The following is a 20037-nucleotide window of genomic DNA, read 5'->3' as shown; positions in this document are numbered from 1 at the left end:
GATGCCTCCAGCTTTGTTCTTTTGGCTTAGGATTGACTTGGCAATGTGGGCTCTTTTTTGGTTCCATATGAACTTTAAAGTAGTTTTCTCCAATTCTGTGAAGAAAGTCATTGGTGGCTTGATGGGGATGGCATTGAATCTATAAATTACCTTGGGCAGTATGGCCATTTTCATGATATTGATTCTTCCTACCCATGAGCATGGAATGTTCTTCCATTTGTTTGTATCCTCTTTTATTTCATTGAGCAGTGGTTTGTAGCTCTCCTTGAAGAGGTCCTTCACATCCCTTGTAAGTTGGATTCCTAGGTATTTTATTCTCTTTGAAGCAATTGTGAATGGGAGTTCACTCATGATTTTGCTCTCTGTGTGTCTGTTATTGGTGTATAAGAATGCTTGTGATTTTTGCACATTGATTTTGTATCTGGAGACTTTGCTGAAGTTGCCTCTCAGCTTAAGGAGATTTTGGACTGAGACAGTGGGGTTTTCTAGATATACAATCATGTCATCTCCAAACACGGACAATTTGACTTCCTCTTTTCCTAATTGAATACCCTTTATTTCCTTCTCCTGCCTGATTGCCCTGGTCAGAACTTCCAACACTATGTTGAATAGGAGTGGTGAGAGAGGACATCCCTGTCTTGTGCCAGTTTTCAAAGGGAATGCTTCCAGTTTTTGCCCATTCAGTATGATATTGGCTGTGGGTTTGTCATAGATAGCTCTTATTATTTTGAGATATGTCCCATCAATAACTAATTTATTGAGAGTTTTTAGCATGAAGGGTTGTTGAATTTTGTCAAAGGCCTTTTCTGCATCTATTGAGATAATCATGTGGTTTTTGTCACTGGTTCTGTTTATAGGCTGGATCACGTTTATTGATTTGCATATTTTGAACCAGCTTTGCATCCCAGGGATGAAGCCCACTTGATCATGGTGGATAAGCTTTTTGATGTGCTGCTGGATTCAGTTTGTCAGTATTTTATTGAGGATTTTTGCATCGATGTTCATGAGGGATATTGGTCTAAAATTCTCTTTTTTTTGTTGTGTCTCTGTCAGGCTTTGGTATCAGGATGATGCTGACCTCATAAAATGAGTTAGGGAGGGTTCCCTCTTTTTCTATTGGTTGGAATAGTTTCAGAAGGAATCATAACAGCTCCACCTTTTACCTCTTGGAGAATTCAGCTATGAATCCATCTGGTCCTGGACTTTTTTTGGTTGGTAAGCTATTAATTATTGCCTCAATTTCAGAGCCTGTTATTGGTCTATTCAGAGATTTAACTTCTTCCTGGTTTAGTCTTCGGAGGGTGTTTGTGTCAAGGAATGTATCCATTTCTTCTAGATTTTCTAGTTTATTTGTGTAGAGGTGTTTATAGTATTCTCTGATGGTAGTTTCTATTTCTGCGGGATCAATGGTGATATCCCCTTTATCATTTTTTATTGCATCTATTTGATTCTTCTCTCCTTTCTTCTTTATTAGTCTTGCTAGTGGTCTATCAATTTTGTTGATCTTTTCAAAAAATCAGCTCCTGGATTCATTGATTTTTTTGAAGGGTTCTTTATGTCTCTATTTCCTTCAGTTCTGCTCTGATCTTAGTTATTTCTGGCCTTCTGCTAGCTTTTCAATGTGTTTGCTGTTGCTTTTCTAGTTCTTTTAATTGTGATGTTAGGGTGTCAATTTTAGATCTTTCCTGCTTTCTCTCGTGGGTATTAGTGCTATAAATTTCCCTCTACACACTGCTTTGAATGTGTCCCAGAGATTCTGGTATGTTGTGTCTTTGTTCTCATTGGTTTCAAAGAACATCTTTATTTCTGCCTTCATTTCGTTAGGTACCCAGTAGTCATTCAGGAGCAGGTTGTTAATCCTGAGTTACTTAATCCTGAGTTTTAGTTTGATTACACTGTGGTCTGAGAGACAGTTTGTTATAATTTCTGTGCTTTTACATTTGCTGAGGAGTGCTTTACTTCCAACTATGTGGTCAATTTTGGAATAGGTGTGGTGTGGTGCTGAAAAGAATGTATATTCTGTTGATTTGGGGTGGAGAGTTCTGTAGATGTCTATTAGGTCCACTTGGTGCAGAGCTGAGTTCAATTCCTGGATATCCTTGTTAACTTTCTGTCTCGTTGATCTGTCTAATGTTGACAGTGGGGTGTTAAAGTCTCTCATTATTATTGTGTGGGAGTCTAAGTCTCTTTCTAGGTCTCTAAGGACTTGCTTTATAAATCTGGGTGCTCCTGTATTGGGTGCATATATATTTAGGATAGTTAGCTCTTCTTGTTGAATTGATCTCTTTACCATTATGTAATGGCCTTCTTTATCTCTTTTGATGTTCATTGGTTTAAAGTCTGTTTTATCAGAGACTAGGATTGCAACCCTTGCCTTTCTTTGTTTTCCATTTGCTTGGTAGATCTTCCGTCATCCCTTTATTTTGAGCCTATGTGTGTCTCTGCACGTGAGATGGGTTTCCTGAATACAGCACACTGATGGGTCTTGACTCTTTATCCAATTTGCCAGTCTGTGTCTTTTAATTAGTGCATTTAGCCCATTTACATTTAAGGTTAATATTGTTATGTGTGGATTTGATCCTGTCATTATGATGTTAGCTGGTTATTTTGCTCGTTAGTTGATGCAGTTTCTTCCTAGCCTTGACGGTCTTTACCATTTGGCATGTTTTTGCAGTGGCTGGTACGGGTTGTTCCTTTCCATGTTTAGTGCTTCCTTCAGGAGCTCTTTTAGGGCAGGCCTGGTGGTGACAAAATCTCTCAGCATTTGCTTGTCTGTAAAGGATTTTATTTCTCCTTCACTTATGAAGCTTAGTTTGGCTGGATATGAAATTCTGGGTTGAAAATTCTTTCCTTTAAGAATGTTGAATATTGGCCCCCACTCTCTTCTGGCTTGTAGTGTTTCTGCTGAGAGATCAGCTGTTAGTCTGATGGGCTTCCCTTTGTGGGTAACCTGACCTTTCTCTCTGGCTGCCCTTAACATTTTTTCCTTCATTTCAACTTTGGTGAATCTGACAATTATGTGTCTTGGAGTTGCTCTTCTCGAGGAGTATCTTTGTGGCTTTCTCTGTATTTCCTGAATTTGAATGTTGGCCTGCCTTGCTAGATTGGGGAAGTTCTCCTGGATAATATCCTGAAGAGTGTTTTCCAACTTGGTTCCATTCTCCCTGTCACTTTCGGGTACACCAATCAGACGTAGATTTGGTCTTTTCACGTAGTCCCATATTTCTTGAAGGCTTTGTTTGTTTCTTTTTATTCTTTTTTCTCTAAACTTCTCTTCTTGCTTCATTTCATTCATTTGATCTTCCATCACTGATACCCCCTCTTCCAGTTGATCAAATCGGCTACTGAGGCTTGTTCATACGTCGCGTACTTCTCGTGCCATGGTTTTCAGCTCCAACAGGTCCTTTAAGGACTTCTCTGCATTGGTTATTCTAGTTAGCCATTTGTCTAATTTTTTTTTCAAGGTTTTTAACTTCTTTGCCATGGGTTCGAACTTCCTGCTTTAGCTCAGAGTAGTTTGATCATCTGAAGCCTTCTTCTCTCAACTCATCAAAGTCATTCTCCATCCAGCTTTGTTCTGTTGCTTGTGAGGAGCTGCTTTCCTTTGGAGGAGGAGAGGCACTCTGATTTTTAGAGTTTCTGGTTTTTCTGCTCTTTTTTTTCCCCATCTTTGTGGTTTTATCTGCCTTTGGTCTTTGATGATGGTGATGCACAGATGGGGTTTTGGTGTGGATGTCCTTTGTGTTTGTTAGTTTTCCTTCTAATAGTCAGGACCCTCAGCTGCAGGTCTGTTGGAGTTTGCTGGAGGTCTACTCCAGACCCTGTTTGCCTGGGTATCAGCAGCGGAGGCTGCAGAACAGCGGATATTGGTGAACAGCAAATGTTGCTGCCTGATCGTTCCTCTGGAAGTTTTGTCTCATAGGAGTACCTGGCCATGTGAGGTGTCAGTCTGCCCCTACTAGGGGTTGCCTCCCAGTTAGGCTACTCGAGGGTCAGGAACCCACTTGAGGAGGCAGTCTGTCCATTTTCAGATCTCCAGCTGTGTGCTAGGAGAACCACTACTCTCTTCAAAGCTGTCAGACAGGGACATTTAAGTCTGCAGAGGTTTCTGCTGCCTTTTGTTTGGCAATGCCCTGCCCCCAGAGGTGGAGTCTACAGAGGCAGGCAGGCCTCCTTGAGCTGCGGTGGGCTCCACCCAGTTTGAGCTTCCTGGCTGCTTTGTTTACCTACTCAAGCCTCAGCAATCGCAGGCACCCCTCCACCAGCCTCGCTGCCACCTTGCAGTTTGATCTCAGACTGCTGTGCTAGCAATGAGCGAGGCTCCGTGGGCACAGGACCCTCCGAGCCATGCGTGGGATATAATCTCCTGGTGTGCCATTTGCTAAGACCATTGGAAAAGTGCAGTATTAGGGTGGGAGTGACCCGGTTTTCCAGGTGCCATGTGTCACCCCTTTCTTTTACTAGGAAAGGGAATTCCCTGATCCCTTGCACTTCCCGGGTGAGGTGATGCCTCACCCTGCTTCAGCTCACACTTGGTGCACTGCACCCACTGTCCTGCCGACACTCCCAAGTGAGATGAACCCGGTACCTCAGTTGGAAATGCAGAAATCACCCATCTTCTGCGTTGCTCACACTGGGAGCTGTAGACTGGAGCTGTTCCTATTTGGCCATCTTGGCTCCACCGCTCTTTCAGCACTTTTAATATACAACACCACGGCCTTCTGGACTTCATAAGTTTCTAATGCTGAGTCAGATGTTAATCTCACTGGGGTTCTCTTCTATGGGATGAATTGTTTTCCTCTTGATGCATTGTACATCTTCTCTTTCTCTTTCAACATTTTTACAATGATTAGTCTGGTCATGGATTGATTTGTATTTATTCTACTTAGATTTAATAGAACTTGGATGTATAGATTAATATTACCCAGTAAATATTTTTCAAAGTATTCAGCCAATTTTCTTCAAATATTTTTTCTTATTCTCTCTCTACTTGGAAGACTCTCCTTCTGGTATTCCCATTATATTAAGTTTGCTTACTCCTTCTTCTGACATTTCAAATCTTTCCTTGACCCTGTAATGAATTTTCCCTTGCAGTTATTTTACCTTTCAATTCCAAATATTAATTTGGTTCTTTAAAAAGTTTAATTTACATCACAATGTTGACATCTATTTGATAAAAGATTGTTATTGTACCTTCTTTTTCTTCTTTGAGAAATGTTTTAATTATTTGATATTATTATTATTATTTGACTACTTTGTAATCATTGTCTGCTAAATATAACATGTAGGACTCTCACAAGCAGTTTTCCTTGCCTTTTTCCTTGTGTTTGGGTTACAGAGTACTGTTTCTGTGCATGTCCTAAATTTTTTTGCTAAAATATGGACAATTTAGATAATGTATTATAGCAAATCTGTATGTTGATTGACTCTTCCTTTTTGTGGGGCTTGTTGTTTTTGTTTGTTTGCTGCTTGTTGTTGGTGGTGGTGGTGGGGTGTTTGTGTATGTGTGTGATTTGATAGAAGTATTTTCCTAAAGTCTCTTTCCTCTACAGTGTAAAGTCTCTTATGTTGCTCTTTGAGGGCATCTCCTTGGGCATGCAAATAGTCTCCCTCGGATGACAGTGGTTTTAGCAGGGCACTCTTTGAATGTCTCTTTCCATTATTTATTTGTTAAAATGTCTTCTTTTGGTATCACACCAACGGTCATAGAGAAGTGTGTCTAACACTGTAACCCCAGGACTAAATTCAGTTGTGTAATCTCTGAAAAATATAACTAAATAACTTTATTGCAGCTGAGATGTTACAAACTTGACTGATATTTTTACCATATAGAGTCAACTGGTAACCAATAAAATTACTATCTGTTATATTCATCTTCTTATCACATCCATCATCTAGCCCTTCTGCTTTTGAAAAGCTAATTTTACATTGCTAGTTGAAACTAAAGTTGAAATATTATAGAGGGGAATTCATAAAGACTTTTGCCTATGTAATAATTTATAGGCACTGTTCTCCTTAAAGATGCATACTTAGTTACACTCCAGAGAATATAAACTAACCAGAAATACTAAATGTGTAAAGTTTTTGTTCTTACCAGGGAGACTCTTTGATCGTGTCTTGAATTCATCCTTTAGTATATCTCTTCCAAATGCATCTGTCAATTGTTCTATATCAGGCCCTATAGAAATAAACAGGTATCAAAACACTGTAAGGTAATCATTTATACACAAATGTGACAGTGTGAGTGCATGTACATATATGTGTGTGTGTTACTAACTTAAAATATTTGTGGCTGGGCACGGTGGCTCACGCCTGTAATCCCAGCACTTTGGGAGGCCAAAGTGCAGGTGGATCATGAGGTCAAGAGATCGAGACCATCCTGGCCAACATGGTGAAACCCCGTCTCTACTAAAAATACAAAAATTAGCTGGGTGTGGTGGCGCATGCCTGTAGTCCCAGCTACTCGGGAGGCTGAGGCAGAAGAATCACTCAAACCCAGGAGTCGGAGGTTGCAGTGAGCTGAGATCATGCCACTGCACTCCAGCCGGGTGACACAGCGAGACTCTGTCGCAAAAAAGAAAAAAATAAACGAAAATAAAAATTGTATTTATAGAAGAATTAAAATGAAATGTCTGGATTGGAAAATAACAAAAACCTTAAAAAGGAAAGGATGTTAACAATTATATAAGCCAGACTATATTCAGGCTTAGATATGTTTAATGAATTGAAATATCATATAGCCAGGGAAAGGTAAAACTGATGCACAACCTGATGCTGCATAATTTCTTAACCAGTAATTGTTATATACAATGCTATTTCTTATGCAAATTGAAATCATCCTAGGGACATTATGATGATAATGTATCTTTCAAGTTTACACTAAAAATATACCCGACCTGTAGGTATGTACTATGTGAGGTGGAACATTTTTTTCCATAGGTCAAGCTGCAAACCATGGCCTCATTAGTCACAGAAACTTATCATGAGGCAGAAATTATTTGATTCATTGAGGAATATTTCTTTCCCCTTTTTACGTTATGTAATTGTAAATTCTTTAGATATTGGTTATGAAAAACATTACAAGATATTTGTAAAACTGAGAAAAACTGCCCTCTGAGGTCCCTTGAACATGAATCAAGGAGGTAATGGTCAGATTTGCAGCACTATCAGAATTGTTATTGGATCCGTTTCCATTTAAGTTTTTATGTGGTTTGATATTTTCCTGGAATTAGAAACTACTAAGTTCAATGAGATAAAAACGTATAAAAATTATTAAAAAGAAATTCATATTGAAAAGGGGATAATGAGGATTGGTGACATAAGGTCAACATTGGGCTTAAGATTCTGTGGGTAGAATTGGCTCTAGCAGAGTATATAACTATGGTTGGACACTTGTCATAATCCTTCCATTGTATTGTAGAGTGGTTTGTTGTTGTTGTTGTTGTTGTTGTTGCTGTTTTGGGAAAATTGGTGAATACATGAATAATGTAAATGGTTGCATTATGACACCAGCTGCTCAAATATGCCACAACTGCATTCTATACTGAGCACTGCCTCACTACCAAAGTAAAAAGTGATCCATAAGATTGAGCAGAACAAGTTTTCAGTAATCAAGTAACAATATAAGAGATATAGCGACTCAAAACTGGAAACATCAGCAGATGTATTTTAGCTTCCTTTGTTCTTTCTTCAACTGATATATCAAAGAAGGACGGGTTCATTTGAAATGAGCAAGCAAATGATCCTTACACAATCAGGGAAAAAATGAGACCATCTGAGGAAATATTGGGTTAAATACTAGAAATTAAAAGGTATGTGCTGGAGACGCTTATAATTTAGTAAGAGTTACAATCTTTCTCCTTCACAATATCCTCCCTTTGCTTTAAATCTTTTAAAAATGTTTTTCTGCTTGAAGTTCACTGAGTATTTTAAATAAGCTATCTAAAATCTTAAATTCTATGGATTTTAATACATTCAGTAATGTCTGTCACCATCATCACAGTCAAGTTTAAAAAGTACTTTAAATTTATACTAAATTCCAGTGAAATATAGAAAAGTTACTCCCATATAGCTGTATTCCGTTCCCCATTTTTGTGCTATTGTTATACATAGCACATTTGTAAATAATAAAGACATGGTTATAGTTGTTGTTATAATTATTTCTTTATATAATTTTATGCTTTTTTAAAAAGCTGAGGCAAGAAAGAAAATATATATTTCTAATTTGTATTATATTAACCTTCTTATTTATAATTTCTGGTTCTATTAATTTGTTCCTGTGGTTTCAGATTATCATATCTTGTCATTTTCTTTTTTGTTAATATATAATATTTGTGCCTATTTATGGGGTACATGTGATATTTGGTTATATGTATAGTGTGCATAAAAATCAAGTCAGATTATTTAGAATATCTATCACCTCAGCGATTTATCATCATTCAGTATGATGTTAGCTGTGGGTCTGTCATATATGGACTTTATTAGTTTGAGGTACATTCCTTTTATGCCTAAGTTGTTGAGAATTTTATCATGAAGGAATGTTGAATTTTATCAAATGTTTTTTCTGCATCTACTGAGGTGATTATATGGTTTTGTCCTTCTTTCTGTTGATCTACCTTGTTTATTGATTTGTATATGTTAAACCACCCTTACATCCGTGGGATAGATCCAACTTGATCACAGTGCATTATCTTCCTGATATGTTGTTGAATTTGGTTTGCTAGCATTTTTTGGGGGATTTTTATGTTGATGTTCATCAGAGATATTGACTTGTACTTTTATTTTTTTATGTCCTTGTCTGGTTTTGGTATCAGAGTAAATGCTGGCCTTGTAGACTGAGTTACAGAGAATTCCATCCTCTTCAATTTTTTGGAATAGTTTGAGGGGAATTGGTGTTAGTTCTTTAAAGGTTTGGAAAAAATTGGCAGTGAGGCCATCTAGTCATGTGTTGGGAACATTTCTAGACCTCTCTTTAGCTATTCTGAAATACAAAATACATTGTTATTAACTATAATCAATCTCCTCTGCTACGGAACTTTAGAACTTATTCTTTTAATCTAACAGCACATTTGTAGTACCCATTAACCAGATTTTCTATTTCTTCTTAATTCAATCTTGGTAGGCTATATGTGTCCAGAAATCTATCAATTTCCTCTAGATTTTCCAGTTTATCAGCATATAGTTGTTCATAATATTTTCTGATGATCTTTTGTAATTCTGTGGTATCAGTTCTATCTCCTTTTTCATTTCTGATTTTGTTAATTTGTATCTTCTATCTTTTTTTAAGTTAGTCTACCTAGTGGTTTATTAATTTCATCTTTTTAAAACACCAAGTTTTGATTTGGTTGATCCTTTGCTTAAGTATCTATTTCACTTAGTTCTGCTCTGATCCTTATTGCTTTTCTTCTATTAATTTTTGTTGTGATTGGTTTGTTTTTGCTTTTCTAGTCTCTTGAGGTGCATTGTTAATTTATTTGAAATCTTTCTACTCTTTGATGGAGGTGTTTATTGCTATAAACTTCCATTTTTAGCATTGCTTTTGTTATATCCCATAGGTTTTGATATGTTGCATTTTCATTTTCATTTGTTTCAAGCATTTTTTGATTTCCTTTTTAATCTCTTCATTGATTCAGTGATCATTCATGAGCACTTTGCTTAATTTCCATGTGTTTGCACAGTTCCCAAAGTTCCTCTAGTTTTTGATTTCTAGTTTTAATCTGTCATGGTCTGAAAAGATACTTGATATGATTTTGATTTTTAAAAATTTGTTAAGACATCTTTTGTGGCCTAACATATGGTCTAACCTGGAGAATGTTCCATGTGCTGACGAGAAGAATGTGTGTTCTGCAGTTACTGAAGAAAATACTTTGTAATTATCTGTTAGGGCCATTTGGTTTAAACTGATGTTTAAACTCAATGTTTCTTCGTTGATTTTCTGTCTAGACAATCTGTCTAATGCTGAGAATGAGGTGTTGAAGTTTCTAGCTATTATTTTATTGGACTGTCTCTGTCCCTTTAGATTTAATATTTGCTTTATATATCTGGATGCTTCAATGTTGGGTGAATAAAAGTTTAAAATTGGTATATCCTCTTTCTGAATTGATCCTTTTATCATTATATAATAATTATCCTTGTCTCTTTTTATTGTTTTTGACTTAAAGTCTGTTTTATCTGAAATAAGTACAGCTACTCCTGCTCAGTTTTGGTTTCTGTTTGCATGGAATATTTTTTCCATTCCTTCACTACCAGTCTATATGTTTCTTTACCGGTGAAGTGAGTTTCTTATAGGCAGTATATAGTTTGGTCATGTTTTTAAAATCCATTCAGCCATTTTCTGTTTACATTCAAGAATAATATTGATATGTGAGAACTTATTCCTATTGCTTTCTTATTTTCTGGTTGTTTTCTTTATCCTTTGTTTCTTTCTTTCTCTTGTGTTGTTTATCATTGTGGTTCGGTGATTTTCTGCCATAGTAACATTTGAGTTCTTTTTCTTCCTCATTTGTGTGTTTCCACATCCATGGTGTATATGTGCCGCATTTTCTTAATCCAATCTATCACTGATAGACATTTGAGTTCGTTCCCAGTTTTTGCTATTGTGAATAGTGTGCAATAAACATATGCGTGCATGTGTCTTTATAGTAGCATGATTTATAATCCTTTGGGTATATACCAAGTAATGGGATGGCTGGGTCAAATGGTATTTCTAGTTCTAGATCCCTGAGGAATTGCCACACTGACTTCCACAATGGTTGAACTAGTTTACAGTCCCACTAACAGTGTAAAAGTGTTCCTATTTCTCCACATCCTCTCCAGCATCTGTTGTTTTCTGACTTTTTAATGATTGCCATTCTAACTGGTGTGAGATGGTATCTCATTGTGGTTTTGATTTGCATTTCTCTGATGACCAGTGATGATGAGCATTTTTTCTTGTGTCTGTTGGCTGCATAAATGTCTTCTTTTAAAAAGTGTCTGTTCATATCCTTTGCCCACTTTTTGATGGGGCTGTTTGTTTTTTTCTTGTAAATTTGTTTGAGTTCTTTGTAGATTCTGGATATCAGCCCTTTGTCAGATGGGTAGATTGCAAAAATTTTCTCCCATTGAATGTATTTTTTGTTTTATTAATTGAATTGAATTATGGGATTTCTGTTTGGTTCTTTTCTTAATGATATCTACCTCTTTAATAAATTTTTCATTCCTCTCAAAATTGTTTTTCTGATTTCTTTGTATTGTTTATCTGTGTTCTCTTCTACCTCATTGAGCTTCTTTAATATCATTATTTTCAATTCTGTTTCAGGCATTTCATTAATTTCTTTTTCACTGAAATCTGTTGCTGAAGAATTATCGTGTTCTTTTTGAGGTGTCACATTTCCTCGCTTTTTCATGTTTCTTGTGTACTTATGTGTCTGTCATCTCATGTAACAGTCACTTCTCTCAATTTGTGGATTGGCTTTCACAGAGCAAAACTTTTTCCTGAAGATGCTATCTATGATGTTGGTTGGATAGGGCACTTTTCAAATTAAAAAAAGTTTTTTGGTAGAGACAGTGTCTCACTGGTCTTGAACCAAGGCTGGCCTCAAATGTCTGATCTCAAGTGATCCTGCCACCTTCACCTCCCAAAATGCTGGGGTATAGGCATGAGTCACCATGCCTACCCTGGGTTGGGCATTTTAGCTTTGATTCTGGGTGTATGCAGTGGTATACAGCCTCTGTATAATTTTTTTTTTCAGCTATAAACAGTGTCAGTGATGTCCGTCATTTCCTCAATGACTTAGGCTGTAGTTGCTAGTGGATGCTGCCGTGAGGCTTTGCTGGGGACAGGGACCCCAGGTGAATCAGTCCTTGGCCTCATTAGTGATAGCAATGGCTGAGCATGCCTATCCTTGGGCCCCTAGGTGATATATGTGAGCATCAGGATTAGTGAGTCCAGGCAGGCTAATCCTTGGGCCTCTAGGTGGCTTGCTTGAGTGCTGGCCATGGTGCCAGCAGGTAGGTGGGTCCTTGAGCCTCCAGACAGTGTACATGATGTGGGCAATAAAAGTCACAGTGGTGAAACAACCCACAGGCTCCCAAGTAGCATGCACTGGTGTTAGTAGTGGCTACAACTGGCTAGCTGAGTTCATCCTCCAGGACCCAGGAAGAGTGCACAGATGCCTGTGGTGGTAAATGGGGCAGGATGAGCCCCCGGCCTTTGGGTATCATGCTTTGGTGCTGCTGGCAGGTTTCTGGGCCTATTGTGAGGTCCCCTGGTAATCAGGGCAACTGATGGGGCAAGGTAATCCCCTGGCCCCTGGGAGGCATTTTTGGGCACTGAAACACGGCTCTAGGCTGAGAGGGCTGGTTCTCAGATCCCCCAATGGTATGCATGGGCACATGCTTTGGCAGGCAGGGTGGGGAAATCCCCAGGACCCCAAGTGGTGTGCCTGGGTGGCATTAACAGCAATGGCAGTTGTCAGGAAGAGCCTGTTCTCAGGGTGCATCCAACTGTGTGGTGGTCCTGCCGCTGGGTAGGATTGAGTTGCTCTCAGTGGCAGTGTCTGCAGCCCACTGCATAGATGCAGGGGGATGTCAGTGGGGCTCTACGATGTAGGGATGTTGGGCCACACCAGCCTGGCCAACATGGAAAAACCCCGTCACTACTGAAAATACAAAAATTAGCTGGGCGTGGTGGTGCATGCCTGTAGTCCCAGCTACTTGGCAGGCTAAGACAGAAGAATCACTTGAACCCAGGAGGCGGAGGAAAAAAGGCACTATGCTGCATCTGCTTGGTTCTCACGGTGTGTGTGTGTGACTCACATGAGCTCCCTCTCTAGAGCAATGCCACTGGTCAGGGCCTGTAAGGGTGGCTCTCCCATGGCTAGGATTGCAGGAATCTATGGTGGGAATGTTGACTTCTAGGGACCTCTCACCCTTTTCCCACACTGGGGAGCCTCTCTGGACTTTATCGATCCTAGTTAGGTCAGCTGCCTCCTTTCCCTTTCCTTCTATGCCTCAGGTGTTTCCTGTTAACTCTCTGCTGAATTCTAGTGTTCCTGATTAGACGATCTATTTGAATTATGATTATCAATTCCCAAATTTGTTTTTTTGTATGTGTTGAAAAGAGTGCCAGATATCTTTAAGACAGTCATCTTGGAGCCCCCTCTCTTGTCATTTTTTTTTAACTTCAATACATCATTTCTCTCAACCATCGCCTGTGTGCTAACATTCTGGAATATACTACATGTCTATATTTTAAAGTCCCAGCAATAAAATTCTGTAAATATTTTTTATACAATGGCATTTTATATCAATTAAGAGTTAAAATTAAGAGTAGAAAGAAGTGAAGTATATTTATATGGTCTTTCAGAGTTACAGAATTCCTTTAACCTATGTTCGTTTTATGGGTTCAAGTTAGTGTCAGAGGTCAATGGTTTTCAACCTGAAGAACTCTATATTTCTTGGAAAGCAGTTCTGATAGGAATAAATTTTCTAATTTAAAAAAGTCTATTTAGAAATATCTTCATTTCACCTTCATGTTCAATAAATAGTTTTGCTGGATATAAGATTTTTGGTTAACAGTCCTTCATTTAGCTTTTTGAATGTGCTGTCCCAATGCCTTCTGGCCCTAATAGTTCCTAATGATAAGTAGTCAGCTTTTAATCTTAGTGGGGTTCTCTTTTACATCATGCATTGTTTTTCTCTTGCTGCTTTTAAGCTTTTCTCTTTATCTTTCAACATTGTTACTATGAGTGTGATTATAGATTCCCTTGTGTTTATTCTACTTAGAATTAATTGAGCTTGGATGTGTAGACTCATTTATCATTAAATATTCTTCAAAAAGTTTTCATCCATATTTTTTCTGCTCCTTTCTCTCTCTGTTTTCTTTTTAGTGTTCCTAATACTTTAAGTTTTTTAATTCTTTCTTTGGACAGTTCAAATGTACTTGAACCCCTCTAGTAAATTTTTACTTCCAATTTTTATACTTTTTAACACTGTAATTTCCATGTGGCCCTTTGCAAAATATTTTTTATCTCTTTGTAGATATCTTCTATTTGATGAAACATTGTCAAAATATCTTCCTTTTCTTGTTAAAGAATGGTTTCCTTTAGTTCTTTCAATATATTTATACTAACTGCTTTGTAGTCATTGTCTGCTAAGTCTAACAGCTAGGATTCTCATAAGCTGTGTTTTTTGCCTGCTTTTCTTCTGTGTATGGGTCATACTTTCTTCCTTATTAGAATAACTCATACTTTTATGCTGAAAACTGGACATTTTAGACATATAATGTAGCAATCTTAATTTTGATTCTTCTCCTCTTCTTTCTGGGTATGTTATTATTGTTTGCTTATTTATTTCTTCAGTGATTTGGCTTGATTATTTTACCGAAGCCTCTTTCCCCTGTGATATGGTTTGTATGTTTTTCCTGTCCAAATCTCATGTTGAAATGTAATCCCCGTTGTTGGAGGTGGGTCGTGTTTGTGTCACAAGGGCAGATCCTTCTCCATGGAATGGTGCTGTTCTCACAATAGTATATGAGTTCTTGTGAGATCCAGTTGTTCAAAAGTATGTAGCACCTTCCCCCTTCTTTCTCTTGCTCCTGCTCTTGTCATGTAATGTGCCTGTTCTGCTTTACTTTCTGCCGTGAGTAAAAGCGCCCTGAGGCCTCCCCAGAAGGCAAGTAGATGCTGGCACTATGCTTGTACGGCCTCTTTTCTTTATAAATTACCCAGTCTCAGGTATTCCTTTATAGCAATGCAAGAATGGCTCAATACATCCTGCAATGTGAAGCCTCTAATGCCGTTCCTACAATAAAACAGCTTTGGGCATGTAACAACCACCTCTGGATGACAGTGGTTTTAGAGGGTCCCTCTTTGAGTATGTCTTTTACTTAATTCTCTATTAACCTGTCTGCCTTCCTTTGTATCACACCAGAGATCAAAGGGTGTTTTGCCTAACACTGCTACTCTTGTACCAAAGGCAGTAGTATAATATCTGAACTATTTTACACAACTGAAGGATTCTGCCATAGTTGAGAGATTATTACCATGCCTGACATTTTAAAGTATAGAGGGAATTTGTAAGAATAAAACAACTGTCTTTTTCCTTTACTTATTGCACTCATCAGATAGCCTTTCTGCTTTTGCAAATTTAAAGTAACTTTCTATCTAAACTGTAAATAGAAAGGGACTAAAATAATTTTGAACATACTTGTCCCAAGTATATTCTAAGCTCACTATACTATATTATTTTATGGATTACTTTCTAAATGGATGAGTCCTAAAAGTAATAATATCTAGCTAGCTTTACATTTCTAGTAAATATGTTCTAGAGTAAAACCAAATATGGGAGGGTATTCATGAGAACCTGTGCCCATGTCATAATAACAAATGGGCACTATTGCTATTAAGGATACACACTTAAACTTTGAAGGAGAAAAATAAATGAGAAATATTAGACTTAAAAATATTTTCTTACCAGGGAAACTCTTTGATTGTGTCTTGAATTCATCATTTAATAAGCGTCTTCCCAAAGCACCTCTCAAGCTTTCTATATCAGTCTCTATAGAAAGAGATAGATTTAAAAATACTTTGCAAGGTAATCCTTACATAGGAATGTGAGGGGTGTGTGTGTGTGTGTGTGTGTATTAAATTAATCAGCCTTTGTTATTAATGAATAAAAGTTATAGCAAAATGTCTGAATTGCCAAATCACTAAACATTAGGAGTGGAAGGTCTGTTAGCAATCATATAAGCCTTAGTGTATTTAGGCATAGAAATGTTTAGTGATTCGACCAAGACCACATATCGAGGTGATAACAAAGTTGTTGCACAACCTGATGCCCCACAATACTTTGAACAGTGCTTATCTGTAACGCAAAATTAAAATATCCTACAGAATTTATGATAATAACATGACTTTAAAGTTTATATTGAATCACATTCATACCACATGGATTTACCTGGTAAGATGAAACATAACTTTTTTTTCACCTAGCAACTTGAAAACAATGATCTTCATAATCACAGGAAATTATTATAGTGCAGAAATACTTTGACTCATCCAGAAATATTTTAATGTGATTTTTAGGTTAACTTTAAACCAAGTAAGCACCAGCGATGGAAAATAATAAGATATCTTGTAGATTGAGGAAAACATGCCCTCTTAGGTCCCTTTACCATGTAGACCTCGTAGCTTAGGATATGATTAAATTTGCAGAAATACAAGGAGTAAAATTGGGTACTTTTCCACTGGAGTTTTTACACAATTTGACTTTTTTGTTGGATTTAGTAGTCTAACCATGTTTAATAACAGGAAAAATACCTGAAATTTATTAAGGAGGAATTTATGTTAGAAAGGGGTGATTAGGATTGATGAACTAAAGTCAACTACTGGGACTAAAGTTTTGTCAGTGAAATCTAGTTCCAGCAGCACATGTGCCTACTAGAAACCTGTAAACACTGGAAACTAAAACCAGTTGTTACCTAGACATAACAGATGGATGTCTTTTTCTTTTTTGAGAAATAGTTAAATTCATGAATAAATGTTAAAATATCTGAAAGTTATTAGTGGGAAATTTATATTAGAAAGTAGTGATTAGGAGTGTATATCATACTATATAATTTACCCATTTAAAGTGTTCAATTAAATGGTAGTTTCAATGGTGGAGGCGACAAACATCCAAACCATATCAAAAACATACTGGAAGAGGGACACACAAATGAAAAGACGAATATAAAAAGCCACCAATTACAAAGCTAAGAAATAACATAAAAAATATACAAAACAATTAGAAGACAACAAAATGACAAGAACAAGTTCTTATCTATCAATAACAATCTTGAATGTAAGTGGTTTAAATTCCTGAATTAAAAGATATAGACAGACAGAATTGATAACAAAAAACCAAGAAGCAACTATATGATGCCTACAAGAAATTCATTTTACCTGTAAAGACACACATAGACTGACAGTGAATGAATCGAAAAAGATTATGCACACAAATGGAAACTAAGAGTTAAGAAATACTATACTTACAATAGACAAATAGACTTTAAATTTTAAAAAAGAGACAAAAAGGTTAGTATATAATGATATAGAAATCAATCCAGAGAGAGGATATAACAATTATAAATATATAAAAAGCTAACCCTAGAGAACCCAGTTCTAAACAGGAATTATTATTAGAGCTAAGGAGAGAAAGAGTCCCCAATACAATAATAGTTGGAAACTTCAGCATCCCACTATCAGCACTGGATATCATCTAGACAGAAAATCAACAAAGAAACATTAAACTTAAACTGCGCTATATATAAATGGACCTAACAGACATTTACAGAACATTTCCTCCAACAACTACTGAATACACATTCTCATCACTTCGCCTTTTGGCTAAGATCAAGTGCAGAATACACATTCTTCTCATTGGCACATGGAAGATCACATATCAGGCCACAAACAAGTCTAAACAAATATTAAAAATTCAAAATCATATCCGTTATATTCTCAAATTATGATGAAATAAAACAAGGTATCAATGTGATTGGATTGAAGGATGCAAAGTATTGTTCCTGGGTGTGTCTGTGAGGGTGTTGCCAAAGGAAATTAACATTTGAGTCAGTGGACTAGGAGAGGCAGATCCACTCTCAATCTGGGTGGGCACCACCTAATCAGCTGCCAGTATGGCCAGAATAAAAGCAGGCAGAAGAATGTGAAAGACTAAACTGGCTTAGTCTCCTAGCCTACATCTGTCACCTGTGCTGGATGCTTCCTGCCCTTGAACACCAGACTCAAAGTTCTTCAGCTTTTGGACTCTTGGACCTACACCAGTAGTTTTCCAGGGGCTCTCAGGCCTTCTGCTGCACTGTCAGCTTCCCTACTTTTGAGGTTTTGGAAATAGGACTGGCTTCCTTGCTCCTCAGCTTACAGATGGCCTACTGAGGAACCTCACCTTTTGATTGTGTGAGACAATACTCCTTAATAAACTCCCTTTTGTCTATACATCTATCCTCTTAGTCCAGCACTCAAGAGAACCCTAATACAGATTTTGGTACTGGGAGTGGTTCTAGAGGAACAGAATTTTAAGGATGGAGTATTTAGTTGCCTTTGGGGTTTCTGGAGTTGCCTGCTTAATATGATTAGACCCCAAAATGCTAAGGATTCTACTTCTAATAGTATGGAGAACACTGATAGTTCTTGGTGTGAACTGTTTAGAGAGTTACGCAAAATAAATGCATTTGATACTCCTGATTCACTGCTCAAGAGATGCAAGGAGTTTAGTAACTCTATACATAATACCTTTGACCATATGTGAAGAACTACAGAATGTAAAGAAGTTGGTTGGTTGCTCCTAAGTTCACTAGACAATGTGATAAAAGAAAATGAAGTCAGGGATTCTATCTCCCAGCTCTAGAAGCACATACTAAGCCTCAAATCTTCTAAGATTGCCCTAAGTGAGAGTCTTATCTCCTGTAGAAAAAAAGCTGAAATTGTGGTAAATCAGACACAAGCTCTTATCCTGTGAGTGGCTGACCTGCAACAAAAGATCCATGCACAACCTCACCAGGTATCTACTATTAAAGTGAGGACATTGATTGGAAAAGAATGGGACCATGCAACTTAAAATGGGGACATGTGGGAGGACCCTGATGAGGCTGGAGGCACTGAGCTCCTAAATTCTGATGAGACTTTTTGGGCGGAGGAAACAGCCTCCCCACTCCAAGTGGTGGCAACACCCCCTCCCCAATCTATGACCCACGCTGCCATCAGCCCTTCCACATTTGCTGAGGAAATTAACCCTGCACTGCCTGAGGTAACAGTGATGGCCTCCCTTGGGGCAGGTGCCAGGCAAGACAATGCTGATTTTCCTCAGGACCCACTCCCAACACCCCCGTTTGCTTCTAGACCTATAATTAGGCTGAAGTCCTGGCAGACCCCTGGAGTTGAGGTTCAAAGTGTAACCTACATGGAGGTGCACTACACTCCAAAAGAACTGCTTGAGTTTTCTAATTTATTTAAGCAGAAATCTGGAGCACATGCATGAGAATGAATACTAAGGGTGTAGGATAATGGTGGAAGGAACATAAAGTTGGAACAGGCTTAATTTATTGATTTAGGCCCACTAAGCAGGGATTCTGCATTTAATGTTGCAGCCTGGGGAGTTAAAAAAGATTCTAATAGTTTATTTGCTTTGTTAGCTGAAATATGGATTAAAAGATGGCCCACTGTGAGCGAGCTGGAAATGCCTGATCTCTCTGGGTTTAATGTAGAGAAAAAGATCCAAAGGCTTAGGAGATCAGGATGCTAGAGTGGATTAGTCACTTTAGACCTACTCGTCCCAGCTGGGAGGGTCCAGAAGACATAATCTTGACCAATACTTCATGAAATAGATTTGTGTGGGCAGCACCTGCATCCTTGAAGAGCTCTGTGATTGCTCTTCTCTGTATGCCAGATCTTACAGTGGGAACCACAGTCACTTCAGCTATAAAATTTAAATGCAGTGGGAATAATTGGATCCCAAGATGGCAGAGGCCAAGCGGTGGCACTCAACCATCAAAGGCAAGGTGGGCATAGTTACTGCAATGGACAGCAGATGCAAAGTAGCAATCAGAATAGTCTGACTCATGTAGAGCTCTGGCATTGGCTAATTAATCACGGTGTTTCTAGAAGTGAAATTGCTAGGAAGCCCACTGCATTTTTACTTAATTTATATAAGCAGAAAAATTCCATGTCAAGTGGACAAAAGACTGATTTGAATTATAAAGACAGAATCATGGACCCTCAACCAATTTCCAGACTTGAACCAGTTTACAGTTTGTAAACTTGAACCAGTTTACTTGAAGGAAAGGCTGGATCCCCTTGAGGAAGGATCCCAGTTCACTACCAACAGTTTATGCTGTTAATCTTTCTTCCATCTTTCCCCAAAGAGACCTCCAGCCTTTTACTAGGGTAACTGTGCATAGGGGAAAGGGAAATAATCAGTCCTTTCAGGGACTACTGGTCACTGGCTCTGAGCTGACATTGATTCCGGGGGACTCAAAAATGTTATTGTGATCCTCCAGTT

The 20037-nt window shown here is 37.9% G+C and overlaps 1 protein-coding gene across 30 annotated transcripts in view; it reads right to left on the bottom strand.

The window, feature by feature from the left end:
- Positions 1–20037, bottom strand: part of CCDC7 (coiled-coil domain containing 7) — a 411675-nt gene that overhangs the window by 43231 nt on the left and 348407 nt on the right. For 29 of the 30 annotated variants that reach the window (XM_063781580.1, XM_063781581.1, XM_063781579.1 and 26 more), the window contains 2 exons: positions 15454–15537; positions 6095–6178 (listed from right to left, as the gene is read on the bottom strand). In XM_063781580.1, coding sequence (XP_063637650.1) covers positions 6095–6178; positions 15454–15537 — 168 coding nt within the window. The remainder of the gene's footprint in view (positions 1–6094; positions 6179–15453; positions 15538–20037) is intronic. The other variant, XM_063781583.1, reaches the window with a different exon arrangement.

This window comes from Pan troglodytes, chromosome 8 (assembly GCF_028858775.2).
Source record: "Pan troglodytes isolate AG18354 chromosome 8, NHGRI_mPanTro3-v2.0_pri, whole genome shotgun sequence".
Lineage (NCBI taxonomy): Eukaryota > Metazoa > Chordata > Mammalia > Primates > Hominidae > Pan > Pan troglodytes.
This window is presented reverse-complemented; position numbering and strand designations above follow the sequence as displayed.